Source organism: Odocoileus virginianus, chromosome 14, assembly GCF_023699985.2.
Source record: "Odocoileus virginianus isolate 20LAN1187 ecotype Illinois chromosome 14, Ovbor_1.2, whole genome shotgun sequence".
Classification (NCBI taxonomy): Eukaryota; Metazoa; Chordata; class Mammalia; order Artiodactyla; family Cervidae; genus Odocoileus; species Odocoileus virginianus.
In genome coordinates, this window is record NC_069687.1 from 31,061,601 (window position 1) to 31,076,521 (window position 14,921).

At 39.8% G+C, this 14,921-nt stretch overlaps 1 protein-coding gene across 5 annotated transcripts in view; it reads left to right on the forward strand.

Annotated features, from left to right (window-relative positions):
* Positions 1–14,921, forward strand: part of SPEF2 (sperm flagellar 2) — a 183,056-nt gene that overhangs the window by 83,194 nt on the left and 84,941 nt on the right. For all 5 annotated transcript variants that reach the window (XM_070476571.1, XM_070476575.1, XM_070476572.1 and 2 more), the window contains 2 exons: positions 1,832–2,005; positions 6,751–6,825. In XM_070476571.1, the coding sequence (XP_070332672.1) occupies positions 1,832–2,005; positions 6,751–6,825 (249 nt within the window). The remainder of the gene's footprint in view (positions 1–1,831; positions 2,006–6,750; positions 6,826–14,921) is intronic.

Consider the following 14,921-nt stretch of genomic DNA (forward strand, 5'->3'; position numbering starts at 1 on the left):
GACAGATCATCTCATTGGTGCCAACCAGAAAATTCCAAACTGATTGATTAAAATTATACTTCTGAGGAAGGTAGAAACTGCAGCTGAGGCAGGTAGCAGAGGTTTGGTATCATGGACTTTATTTATTTAGCACAAGTGATGCCATTTTGGGCTTATGGTTTTCTCTTTAACAATAATACAGTCTTTGATGGGGGGGAAGAAGGAGGACGAAGAGAATTAACAAAAAATTTCTCTTTCAGCTTATTTATCTACACTGTTGAAATTTTAAAGGCAATAATTGTATATTACTTTCATAATTCAGAAAAGATATTAATTTCCAGTTTGAAAAAAAAATCCAATAAAACAAATCCTCCTCATCTTGCCAGGTTGAAAAGAATGATCTGAGGGCAATGGGAGAAATAGCCATACAAGGGTGCAGGTATTCACTGCCATCGGCACAGGGGTGAAGTTGTGGCCATTCCAGGGTGGAGCACCGGGAAGTCAGGGAGGGTGGGAAGGGCACGCTGGGTAAGGTAACCCTGAATCCAGAAGGGCAAAGGGCCGTAACAGTTATAGGACCCTAGACAATCTAGAAATGCCCCCTCAGGACCCCAGCGCGGTCTCCTCTGCCTGGAACGCACACTCCCTCAATCTCTTCAAGTCTTTGCTCAATTGCCACCTTCTCAGTGGGTCTATCCTGCAAAGCATGCCATTTAAACAAACTGTAAAAGCTGCCCCACAGCACTCATGATGTCCTTCCCTCTGCTCTACATATTTTCTCTAGAGCACTTACCACCTTCCAGCTTCTTACGTGACTTACTTTATTCATCATGTTTATGGTTTGCAAGCTTCACAAGGCAGTGATTTTTCCCTTTTGTTTTACTTTCATATCTCTGGCAGCCACAACTGTGCCTAGCATTGTTTGTATTACTATTATTATTATTTACAGTATTGCTGTAATTTTACCTATTAACGGTATTGGCACGCGTGCATGCTCAGTCCCTTCAGTCGTGTCCAACTCTTTGAAAAACCTATGGACCATAGCTTACCAGGCTCCTCTGTCCGTGGGATTCTCCTGGCAAGAATACTGACTGGGTTGCCATGCCCTCCTCCAGGTGAGCTTCCCTACCCAGGGACTGAACCTGTGTCTGTTATGTCTCCTACATTGGCAGATGGGTTCTTTACCACCAGTGCCACCTGGGAAGCCCACAGTATCGGCATAGTTTTATCTTACTGTTGTAAGGCTTCCTTTCCTTCAGGGCACAACTGAGATTGAATAACTAGCTAGTGCATGAATGGATGAATTCTGTTAAGCCTTATTTGAGTACTGAGCACCATTCTAAATGCTTTATATGTATTTACCCCTAGAAGTTGGTGCTGCATGCATTTCTTTTCACTTCTATGTCCTCCCGACCCCCACCTCTTCTGTTATATTGCTCTTCATCTTCTCTTTAGGCTTTTTTCACCTCGTTTAGCCACTAGAAAATTTGATGTAATTCTTTACTTTCCTCTCCCAGTATATTAGCTAATTCTAGATTGTTAGTTTTATAGTCGGCATCCTCTCAGCAAATCTTCTACCTACTATAGATACACACACACACACACACACACACACACACACACGTCATCACCACCTCCATCAGAGGCAGGGGTAATGGTATTTCTAACCAGACAGAGATGACTTCAAATGTCAGCTTTAAGGACTGGATAATTTAAAACATGAATTTAGCCTTAATTCAGAGGGTAATGAAAGCAATTTTATATTAAGTTAGGTTCACGTGAAATAGTTCACGTGAAATAGTAGGTGTCTGGAGTTGCTAATAAAGATCCATTCTTATCATCCTGCTTGAAGTGAAAAAGAAATTAGAAGAAAAGGAAGCTGAGAGAAAAGAAGAAGTTTCCCTGACTGAGAAGACGTCCCCGCCGCCTCCTCCCCCTCCCGCTCCAGAACCGGAAAAAGAGAAGGAAGTCCACCTTCCCCAGGAGCGGTCCAAAACTCCTGCTGCAAAAGGAAAGCAAGCATCAGGTGACTGACAGAGTGATTGCTACCCCTGTCTACCAGTTTCTCATTTTCACTTAGAAAGGAATTGTAAATGATAGTACCAGTCCATTTATCTATCAGTAGATTCAGGCTTTCAACACTGCCAGTCACGTGAAAGGAAGCTCTCTGCTCAGATGAAGTGGGGAGGCAGCAGTAGCCGAGAGCCCAGCTGTCCCAAAGCGCAAGTACCTGACAATGTGGGATCCCTCCGTGCGGGCGCCCTCATGCCCAGATCTACTGGTTAGAATCAGACCACGGAGGAGAGAAGGGGAGGCACAGAGAGGATAACCATAGGGAGCGTGGAGCAGGTCAAGGGGACAGACTTCTGTTTGCTGGAGCGGTAGAGTTTATGAAGAGGGAGACCTCCGTACCAAAATGAGAACATAACCAGTTGCCCACAAGAACAAGGAAACAAATCAACAGCATCCATTAGAGACTAGAATATATATGTAACTGTTATTCTTTTGTGCTATGCAATTATAAAAGGCCAGAAACAAGCTCCCGACATCTCAGTAAACTTGTATCTTTATAACATAGAGCCTACATGGATAGTTTATATAGAGAATGTTTTTTAGCTTAAGTTCTTTCTGTATCCTTAACCACTATGGACCATGAAGTGGTAGAATATATAATGACAAAAGTGAAATGCTCAACTGTTGAAATGTATGATACTGGGAGCATGACAGGATCGACTTAGTGCTGTGTATATGAAGCAAATGTGACTTTAGTTTCTGGTTTCGGCTTTGTAAGTGGTCAGCTGTGCAGTGACACAAGTCTACCTAGGTTTGCTTGTTATTGTGTCATGATTGCATTTTTAAAGGCTATAATCTTTCTTCATGGAAATCAGAGATGGGTCTGATTTTTCAAAATTAAGTTTACTTATATTAAACAAATAAATTTGAAACCTTTAATAACATTTATTATGGTCTGCTAAAGATCATTATATTCCACAAAATGGGACTTAACTAAAGACAAAATACACAAAAATGTTTTTATCATATGAACAATAAAGCACAAAGCATTTAATTAAACATACATACTTTTTCCCTTTAAAAAACAAAACAGAGGTCTGGAGGACTAATGGAAACCTTAAAAATGCTATTTAACTGGGAAAGACAATTTCCACAGAGGCTCAAGGGAGCCTGGCATTGTCCACCCAGGCCTCAAACCCAAGACCATGGCCCTCCCTCCCTTTCTTCACCTCAGCCTCATGGCCAGGAGTATCTATGTACTGGAGCCAGTCCCTGAAACCAATCTCTAGCAGTCTTCTAAGTTTCTGAAGTTTGCTTGTGAATTTAAAATTGTATAGTTGAATACTGTGCATTTGGAGGAATAATAAAGCTGTTGTTGCTTCAAAGAGTGCTTGTATCTGTCTCCTTCTTCCAGCAAGGGCAGGGCTACTGCCTGAGCTTTTAAAATGCACAGAAGGGTTCACCATCAGAGGCCTAATTACTGCCTTCCAACCGCAAGGCATCACTGTGAGATCTCAGTGCTAGTAGACACTGATGGGGCCACAGTGCAGGGCACACTGCCCTTACAGCTCGAGGGAGGTGGGATAAGTGGTTTTATGGAGGGAAGTTCCCAGTGGGTTTATTTATATTTATATTAAAAAATTTAGTGTTTTTCAAAAGAACACATTTTCAGAACTGAAAGCCAGAGGCTTCTGAACAAGCCCAAAGCAAACATCCAATTTCAGTTTTCTTTAAAAGTTGAGAGGAAAAGAGAAATGATTTACTAAAAAATAAAAAGCCAATGTGGAAATGGGGTAAAGAAGGAAGCATTGTACACTGAATACTAAAGGTCATTTTGCTCAAATACAGTTCTACAATGGAAACAGAGACTATTTTGGGGGGGCTCCAAAATCACTGCAGATGGTGACTGCAGCCAAGAAATTAAAAGACACTTGCTCCTTGGAAGAAAAGCTGTGACCAACCTAGATAGCATATTAAAAAGCAGAGACATTACTTTGTCAACAAAGGTCTGTCTAGTCAAAGCTATGGTTTTTCCAGTAGACATGTATGGATGTGAGAGTTGGACTATAAAGAAAACTGAGTGCCTAAAAATTGATGCTTTTGAACTGTGGTGGTGGAGAAGACTCTTGAGAGTCCCTTGGACTGCAAAGAGATAGAACCAGTCCATCCTAAAGGAAATCAGTCCTGAATATTCATTGGAAGGACTGATGCTGAAGCTGAAACTCCAATACTTTGGGCCGCTGACTCATTGGAAAAGAACTTCATGCTGGGAAAGATTGAAGGCAGGAGGAGAAGGGGATGATAGTGGATGAGATGGTTGGATGGCATCACCAACTCAATGGACATGAGTTTGAGTAAGTTCCGGGAGTTGGTGATGGTCAGGAAAGCCTGGCGTGCTGCAGTCCATGGGGGGTCCCAAAGAGTTGGACACGACTGAGTGACTGAACTGAACTGAACTGACAGCTTTACACTGTTTATGGGTTTGTTGACCTGAAATGAATAGAGCGTCAGATATTTCTCCAGTGAAGATGGGTTTATTCAGAATTAGCAGGGAATGATAATGCAGGGTCTGCAACTATGGCAAGCCCTATATAAGGGGGAAAAGGAAGTTGGAAGGTCCATAGTACCCCATGAGTCCACGGCTTTTCATTGGCTGACTCCGTGTCAGGAAAGAAGAGGAGTCTGTCTTCCTCCTATTGGGTAATACTATCCTCTTAGGACCAAAGATCTCCCCCTTTTGGTTTCTCAACTCTGTTTAATTGCGATTTCTGTTTATTAATTTTTTACAGTTCTGCATTTTTTATCTTCTTCAAGTATCCTTGAGATTAAATTTTTAAAACTTCACAATTTTGCTCCATTAGAGAGTTTATTATCAAGTCCACTATCAAATGTCAGAATGTAATTTAAAACTAAAGTTCTGAGTGTGACAAAGCATGGTAGTGCTATCCATGCTGCTAAGAGTATATTTGGAGATTTCAGAATACATTTTGGAAATAATTTTTTCAAATAGGCAGAATTCATGCTACTCCCAGCAGAAATTAGACTTGCTCACAATATTTTATAAGTTCAGCATCTTAGGTGTCCCTATTTTCACCCCCTTTTCTGTTGCCTTCTGCTAAAGTTTAGAGCTAAAAAGTTGGTTACCCAGAGTATTGTTATTAAAGGTACTAAGAGGTTATCTAGACTTTTTTTTATTAACCTTACCTCTTAAAAAAAAAACCTAATTCACACCTTTGGATTTATTTATTTATGAATGAGTTGGTGTTTAACTATTTAACTATTTGGATGTTTAAAAGTCCTTTTATAGAGATTAACAAAAGAGGTTGTCTTATTTCTATGGAATCTTTGTTTTTGGAGCTAAGATATTTAAACATAAGTGATATGTTATGCATTTACACATTCTTATAACTGTCACTTCTAAACACGGAGAATAGGTCAGACAAACTCTATCACAGACATTTAAATTGCCCCATATGTGCATCCTTACGATGAGGGGGAACAAACTGTAACCCAAGACAAATGGAGAAAGATGACTGAACTTGTTTGGTGAATTATGTGGGATGTAGTGATTTTTTCAAAAACCAAATTATTATTTGGGAAATCTTATTGACCTCCAGGTCACCAGTTTCCCATTTCCCCCTTTCCAGCATGTCTTTTAATTAGATTCCAGGGAATCCAATGTATATATTCCCAAACCATACTTTGTATTACAAGTTAACAGTCAAGGCACAATGGAATGTAAAAGTCACAAGGCAACCAAGTATGGGGTCAAGAGAACTTCGAGAATGTGCCATATCAAAATAATGTGTTTATTTAACTCTCCTTCAAAGTGTTTTGGCATAATTCTTATTATAGATCCAGTCATCTTATTGTATAACCATCATTTCAGTGAACTATATCCAAATACTAATAGAGCCATCTGCTTCAAATGTACTTGTGACTAACTTTTAAAATTCTGCATGTATGTTGCATTAAAGAGTTTATAATCAAACTCACTGACAAACCTAGACAGTGTGTTAAAAAGCAAAGACATCACTTTGCTGACAAAGGTCTGTATGGTTAAGTCTATAGTCTTTCCAGTGGTCACGTACTGTTGTGAGAGGTGGACCATAAAGAAGGCAGAGCACCGAAGAATTGATGCTTTCGAACTGTGGTGCTGGACAAGACTGTTGAGAGTCCCTTGAACGGCAAGGCGATCAAATCAGTCAATCTTAAAGGAAATCAACCCTGAAGGATTGATGCTGAAGTTGAAGCTCCAGTACTTTGGCCACTTGATGGGAAGAGCTGACTTATTGGAAAAGACCCTGATGCTGGGAAAGATTGAAGGCAGAAGGAGAAGGAGGTGACAGAGGATGAGATGGTTGGATGGCATCACCAACAGAATGGACATGAATTTGGACAAACTCTGGGAAATGGTGAGGGACAGGGAGGCCTGGCGTGCTGCAGTCCATGGGGTCAAAAATAGTCAGATGTGACTTAGCAACTGAAAAGCAAATTCACTACTAAATGCTAATGTTAAACTTAGGACTCAACTTCTCAATGTCACAAAATAGAATAGTCCTATCAGGGTTGTCATTCAAGAATTTTCAATCCATAGTCCAACTTCAGATTAACTTTAACTCACAGTAAAGGTCTGAGCCATTTTAGGCAGTTCACAGATATAGCTGTTTTGAGAAATCACATTTGATTGCTTACAAATCATAACCCAGCTATCAAAAAAAAATCATAAGTGATATTTATGTGTTAAATTTTGTTTAGAACCCCCGCATGGTAATCGAGAACCTCTTCAGGAAGGAAAAGGGAAGAAAAGTGAAACTTCACTCAAAAGAAAAGGTACAGATTAAGATAAATATGATTAAATATAATTCTGCATTTTATAACTCTCAATGAAAATAGTGATATTTATGTAGTAATGTATGTTGAACCCTTCTTTCAGGCATTTGTCAATTATAAACCCTTGCCAAAGAAAACCTCAGTCTTTCTGTAGCCTGGCTCTTAGCAAAGGTCCTGCTGAGGAAAATGATGCTTGTGAGGAATAATTTAGAGGATATGCAAGAGTACTGGAGTGAGGCACCATTACCTTCTCTGATATCTAAGATACAGAATATTCAATCATCATAAATATTCTAAGTGTTATCCTTAGGCTAAGTTATGCCATCAGAAAACTACATACTGAACCATATTTTCTTGGAAAGATTCCATGAAATTGCTTTTACTGAAAAGTTCTTTGACATAAAGTCCTCAACACAGCAGCAGTGGAGATAGTTTCATTATACTACTAATAACCTGGTATTTCATTTTCTGAAGGGATAGCATGCCCATTACATCATTCAGTGGCCTCTGTGTAAAATCCTAGGTGGGAAATTTCATTCAGAAGAATATTTCTGGATAATATTTCTTCCTCTACATGGCTAAATAATTAGTACCTCTAAATGATAGCACTGCCTTTTCTATATTGGCTGTCTAGAAATTCAGAACCAAATTAGCGTCTAAGATTTTAGTTTCTAAGCAAAAATCTGTATCCTGGAGTCTGCTTTCTAATTCCTCTACTTGCCTTGCCCTTCTAATTTAGGTTGTATTTTTCCTGATCTAGTTTCATTTATTTTCTATCTTAACTGTTTCTGTGAAATAAGGGGAATAAAATTTTGTAAATAATTGATAGTTGGCAGGAGAAATACCAGGCTCCTAAAAGCATATTAGTTACATTGTATGTTGAACCCACTGGGCTTCCCAGGTGGCTCAGTAATAGAGAATCCTCCTGCCAATGCAGGAGACAGGTTCGATCCCTGGATTGGGAAGATCCCGGGGAAAAGAAAACGGCAACCCACTCCAGTATTCTTGCCTGGGAAATCCCATGGACAAGAGAAGCCTGCTGGACTACAGTCCATGGGGTTGCAAAAGAGTCAATCATGACTTAATGACTAAACAACAATAGTGTTGAAGCTGCTGCATATGTGCCTGATCAGTCTTTTTTTTGTTTTTCCTTTATTTTTTATTAGTTGGAGGCTAATTACTTTACAATATTGTAGTGGTTTTCACCAGTCTTTAAGCTGTGTCTGACTCTTTGAACTCCATGGACTGTAACCCAACAGGCTTCTTTGTCCATGGAGTTTCTCAGGCAAGACTACTTGAGTGAGTTACCATTTTCTTCTTCAGTTAATCTTCTCAGCCTAGGGATCGAACCCACATCTCATGCATTGGCAGGTGAATTCTTTACCACTGAGCCACCAGGAAAGCCCTGGAGCTGCTACAGCAACAAATTAAAGATGGAAATGCAGTTATGGATACATGCAGTTGACTTCTGCAGAGTACATGCTCAGGGGGTTGTCATGAAGTATGTGCCACTGCTTAATTTTTCATTACAGACTGCCAGTGCAATAGCAGCCCAAAAATGTGCAATGTTCACAAAATGATGGGCTTAAAAGCATCTCTATTTTGGCATTCAAAAATGCATATCCATAATTCTCAAAGAATCTCACCCTTTTCTGATTATATAACCTGATAGGTTTATGTAACTAGTCATTGTTGAGTTACCATTGGTAAGATTAAAAATTTAGCTAGAGTTTTGGCTATAATTTATGATATGCTTTCTCTCACCTGTTTACAAATAGGAAAATAGTTTTCACTTTTACATTACGAATCCCTTACTTTCTCATTGTGATCAGCAAAAGCAAATGAAAGATCTGCACAGAATCATCAAAAATAGAAATGAAATATACTTATGCATTGTTGTGGTTTTAGTCACTCAGTCGTGTCCAGCTTTTTGTGATCCCAAGGACTGCAGCACACCAGGCTTCCCTGTCCTTCACTATCTCCCAGGGTTTGCTCAAACTCATGCCCATTGAGTCAGTGATGCTATCTAACCATCTTATCCTCTGTCATCCCCTTCTCTTCCTGCCCTCATTGCCAGCATCAGGGTCTTTTCCAATGAGTGGGCTCTTCATATCAAGTGGCCAAAGTACTGGGGCCTCAGCTTCAGTATCAGTCCTTCCAATGAGTATTCAGGGTCGATTTCCTGGTTTGATCTCCTTGCAGTCCAAGGGACTCTCAGGAGTCTTCTCCAGCACCACAGTTTGAAAGCATCAGTTTTTAGGTCATCAGCCTTCCTGACGGTCCAACTCTCACATCCATACATGACTACTGGAAAAGCCATGGCTTTGACTGTGTAGACCTTTGTCAGCTGTTGGTGAAGTGATGTCTCTGCTCTTTAATATGCTGTCTTGGTTTGTCATAACTTTCCTTCCAAGGAGCAAGAGTCTTTTAATTTCATGACTGCAGTCACCATCCACAGTCATCTTGGAACCCAAGAAAATAAAATCTGTCACTGTTTCCACTTTTTTCCTTCTATTTGCCATCAAGTGATAGAACCAGATGCCAGTATCCTAGTTTTTTTAATGTTGAGTTTTAAGGTAGCTTTTTCATTCTCCTCTTTCTCCCTCATCAAAAGATACTTTAGCTCCTCTTCGCTTTCTGTCGTTAGAGTGGTATCATCTGCATATCTGAGGTTATTGATAATTCTCCTGGCAGTCTTGATTCTAGCTTGTAATTCATCCAGCCCAGCATTTTGCATGATGTACTCTGCATATAGGTTAAATAAGCAGGGTGACATTATACAACCTTGACATACTTCTTTCCCAATTTTGAATCAGCCCTTTGTTACACGTCTGGTTCTAACTGTTGCTTCTTGACCTGCATACAGGTTTCTCTGGAGACAGGTAAGGTGCACTGGTTTTCCCATCTCTTTAAGAATTTTCCACAGTTTGTTGTGATCCACACCGTCAAAGGCTTTAGTGTAGTCAATGAAGCAGTAGATGTTTTTCTGGAATTCCTTTGTTTTCTCTATGATCTAATGAACGTTGGCAATTGATTTCTGGTTCCTCTGCCTTTTCTAAACTCAGCTTGTACATCTGGAAGTTCTCTGTTCACATACTGCTGAAGCCTAGCTTGAAGGATCTTGAGCATTACCTTGCTAGTGTGTGAGATGAGCACAGCTGTATGGTAGCTTGAACATTCTTCGACATTGCTCTTCTTTGGAAGTAAAATGAAAACTTACCTTTTCCAGTCCTGTCCAAATCATCAAGTTAGACCTAATAATGCACATGCTTTGAGAGCATCTTTAGGTAAAAGTATATTCACACGAACCATAAGCAAATACAACTTCACCCAGCAAAATATATACTCATTTAAATCATGCAGTTAGCTCAGTTTAAGTAAATTCAAGAACTCTTTTTTTTTCTTTTATTTTACCAGTCTGTTTCTGTTTCCATAAACATAGTTTCTACTGTATTGAATAGTATTTGAAATAGATGAACTCTTGATCAAGATTTAGAAGTCTTTCTTCCACGTAGAAATACTGTTGTTTTGGCATGTATAATGGGATTTACTTCATTAAGAGGAAGTCTTAGTAATCTTAATTCTTTATATTTGGAACTAATACCTTTGGGAGGTGAATACTATTAATTGGTTATCTGTTTACTTCACAAGCTATTTGATACCAATTAATTAAATTAAAAGCATGGCTTGAGGAGCTACCTCCTTTTTCCTTCCTTCAAACTTATCCTTGTTTCCTGTTGTTGGCATCTTTGACTCATCTTTACTTTTCTCTGCATATTAGATCAATCCCTACCCTTCTCCCTGCTAATCTTGACACTGAAATGCCATTTGCAATTGTACTTATGGTATTCTTAAAGAATTTATTATCTTCAACCATTTGTCTTGGCCCTATTTTATTCCTTCATAAAATAAGGACTTTTCTACTCTGTGACCTTACCTAGGAGGTATTACATAAGGGCTAATTGAAGAGTTTTCCTTAATCAACCAGTTTCAGAAAAATATTGTGTTACACCAAGTTAAAATATATTTACTCTCCACTGAGACAGATGTTGATAATAGATGTGTATGTCCTATGATCATCTATATCTAAGGCAGTGGGAGGCACACTATGTAATATCCCAGACATGTGACTGCAGAACTCTCTCAGAGGAGTATCTGCTGGGACTAAAAAGTGAAAGTGTTTGTTGCTCAGACATGTCTGCCTCTTTGAGACCCCATAGACTGTAGCCCACCAAGCTCCTTTGTCAAAGGATTCTCCAGGCAAGAATACTGGAATGGGTTGCCATTTCCTTCTCCAGAGGATCTTCCCAACCCAGGGAATCGGACCTGGGTCTCTGGTATTGCAGGCAGATTCTTTACCATCTGAGCCACCAGGGAAGCCCCTGTTGGGACTAGAGTTCTATAAATAAATGCTTGGAAACCTCATCCTCTTTAGTTCTTCAGCCTGCCCATGTATTAGTATTGGGACTGTTCCAGTGCTAGCCTTCTGATTTAACTTATAGTTTAGGTGCTACCAAGCCACTTAGCCATAAATATTTTGTCAATGTTATAAACATTAATGACATTTAATTGTAAGGATATGGAAGAACAGAGTAAAAAAGATGAAAGTGAAATGGAATTGAAATCCCTAGATCATCTATATGCCAGGCACTATGCAAGATCATTTTTATGTATAATCTCCCTAAATCCTCATAACCACCTGTGAAGTAGCAATGATCATTTCCCACTTCAAAGATGAGGAAATTGAGAGTCAAAATAAATAAGGTAATATTTTGTTAGGAATGATTAATCTGAGAGAAGGGGAAGTCAGAGCCTCTTCACACTTTGGTGAATGCAATCTATACTCCATATTAACTCTCCACAGTGTTCTCAGAACTTCCTTGGATTTTGCCTTAACACCATCATCTAATTTAAATGAATTAAATAATATTATCTGTGCTCTATTATCTAGCCTTTCAATTAATTGATTTCTCAGACTGTAACTTTTAATAGATTTTTCACCACAAGCAGAAAAATTAAATTGTAACAATTATAATGCAATGTAAATAGAACAGTCTTAAAATCAATTTATGAGTCAAGTAAATAGTATTAAAAGGACAACTCTAAAACTTGCAGATTTCTAAATATCAGCCTAATGAACACTTCTGAACATGATTTACATCAATGGACTCTAAAGGCAATCAAATATGATAGTCAAATGCATGGACCCTGGAGTCAGCCTGCCTGGACTGAGATTTTAGCTCTGCCTGTTTACCATCTAAATGGCATCCAGGTGACTAAGGGCAGACAACTTGACCTTAGCTTGTCTCAGTTCCCTTGTGTGTAAAATGAGGTCGTAAAAGTACTTCCCTGTGGCTATTACAAGGAATAAGTAAATATACAAAACAACAGGATCCTGCTCAGAGTACATGGGACTAAATAAACGTGGGATATAATTATTGATTCCAGATCAGGTTATTAGAGACTATGGGCAGAAAGGCAAATCCTTTGCAAAGTTGACTTAAGGAGTTCCCAGTGTTTATCACTGATTATAATTATACTAAAATCAGATCCTATCTGTTCAGTTCAGTCGCTCAGTTGTGTCAAACTCTTTGCAACCTCATGAATAGCAGCATGCCAGACCTCCCTGTCCATCACCAATCAGGAGCTTACTCAAACTCATGTCCATCAAGTCGGTGATGCCATCTAGCCATCTCATCTCTCGTCCCCTTCTCCTCCTGCCCCCAACCCCTCCCAGCATCAGGGTCTTTTCCAGTGAGTCGGCTCTTCGCATGAGGTGGCCAAAGTATTAGAGTTTCAGCTTCAGCATCAGTCTTTCCAATGAACACCCAGGACTGATCTCCTTTAGGATGGACTGGTTGGATCTCCTTGCAGTCCAAGGGACTCTCAAGAGTCTTCTCCAACACCACAGTTCAAAAGCATCAATTTTGCAGCCCTCAGCCCTCTTCACAGTCCAACTCTCACATCTATACATGACCACTGGAAAAACCATAGCCTTGACTAGATGGACCTTTGTTGGCAAACTAATGTCTCTGCTTTTTAATATGCTATCTAGGTTGGTCATAACTTTCCTTCCAAGGAGTAAACGTCTTTTAATTTCATGGCTGCATTCACCATCTGCAGTGATTTTGGAGCCCAAAACTATAAAGTCTGACACTGTTTCCACTGTTTCCCCATCTATTTCCCATGAAGTAATGGGCCCAGATGCCTATAAGTGATCCCAAATAACCAGTCCTCATCACTTTATAGTAGTCTACATTCCACACCTCCAGCTCCACACAATATGCCAGCAAATCTGGAAAACTCAGCAGCGGCCACAGGACCAGTGGTCAGTTTTCATTACAATCCCAAAGAAAGGCAATGCCAAAGAATGTTTGAACTACCACACAGTTGCACTCATCTCACACGCTAGTAAAGTAATGCTGAAAATTCCCCAAGCCAGGATTCAACAGTATGTGAACTGTGAACTTCCAGATGTTCAAGCTGGATTTAGAAAAGGCAGAGGAACCAGAGATCAAATTGCCAACATCTGCTGGATCATCAAAAAGCAAGAGAGTTCCAGAAAAACATCTATTTCTGCTTTATTGACTATGACAAAACCTTTGACTGTGTGGATCACAATAAACTGTGGAAAATTCTGAAAGAGATAGGAATACCAGATCACCTGACCTGCCTCCTGAGAAACCTGTATGCAGGTCAAGAAGCAACAGTTAGAACTGGACCTGGAACAACACACTAGTTCCAAATCGGGAAAGGAGTACGTCAGGGCTGTATATTGTCACCCTGTTTATTTAACTCATATGCAGAGTACATCATGAGAAATGCTGGGCTGGATGAAGCACAAAGTGGAATCGAGATTGCCAGGAGAATTATCAATAACCTCAGATATGTGGATGACGCCACCCTTATGGCAGAAAGCAAAGAACTAAAGAGCCTCTTAATGAAAGTGAAAGAGGAGAATGAAAAAGTTGGCTTAAAGCTCAACATTTAGAAAACTCAGATCATGGCATCTGGTCCCATCACTTCATGGAAAATAGATGGGGAAACGATGGAAACAGTGAGAGACTTTATTTTGGAGGTGGCGGGGAGAGGTCCAAAATCACTGCACATGGTAACTACGGCCATGAAATTAAAAGATGCTTGCTGCTTGGAAGAACAGCTATAACCAACCTAGACAGACTATTAAAAAGCATAGATATTACTTTGCAGACAAAGGTCCATCTAGCCAAGGCTATGGTTTTTCCAGTAGTCATGTGTGGATGTGAGAGTTGGACTATAAAGAAAGCTGAGCACCAAAGAATTAATGCTTTTGAACTGTGGTGTTGGAAAAGACTCTTGAGAGTCCCTTGGAGATCAAAGGGAGATCAAACCAGTCCATCCTAAAGGAAATCAGCCCCGAATATTCATTGGAAGGACTGATGCTGACGCTGAAACTCCAATACTTTGACCACCTCATGCGAAGAGTTGACTCATTGGAAAAGACCCTGATGCTGGGAAAGATTGAAGGCAGGAGGAGAAGGGGATGACAGAGGATGAGATGGTTGGATGACAGCACCAATGCAATGGACATGAATTTGAGTAATCTCCCGGAGCTGGTGATGGACAGGGAAGCCTGGTGTGCTACAGTCCATGGGATCTCAAAGAGTCAGACATGACTGTCTGAGCGGCTAAACTGAACTGAACTGAGCTCCACACGGAGTAACAACATGAATTCTAGGACAAGGAGAGAAAACTCTTCCGAAATAGCTTCTCAGTAGTGATTTAGAGAATAAGCTGGTTCATGTTCCATATCTGGATCCTTACCTATCACTGACACCCTTCTCTTCCTGGCCACGTTGCTTCAGAGCTAAAATTTTCATTTATCCAAGGCATCCTGAGTCTCCACTTCAGTTGCCAATGTTTGCAGCCCAGGCAACTATTAACACTATCTGTTAACAATGAAATGTTTTCTTGCTGAAGCAAAACAATAAGGAAGCTGTCACTGTTAACCAATCTTCTGGTTTCTACCCAGTGAGGTTCTTAATTAAATCAGATTCTACTAGGGCATGTTTTAAGACTGAAAGGTAATAAAAATGCCTTTCTTTAAAAAAAAATTC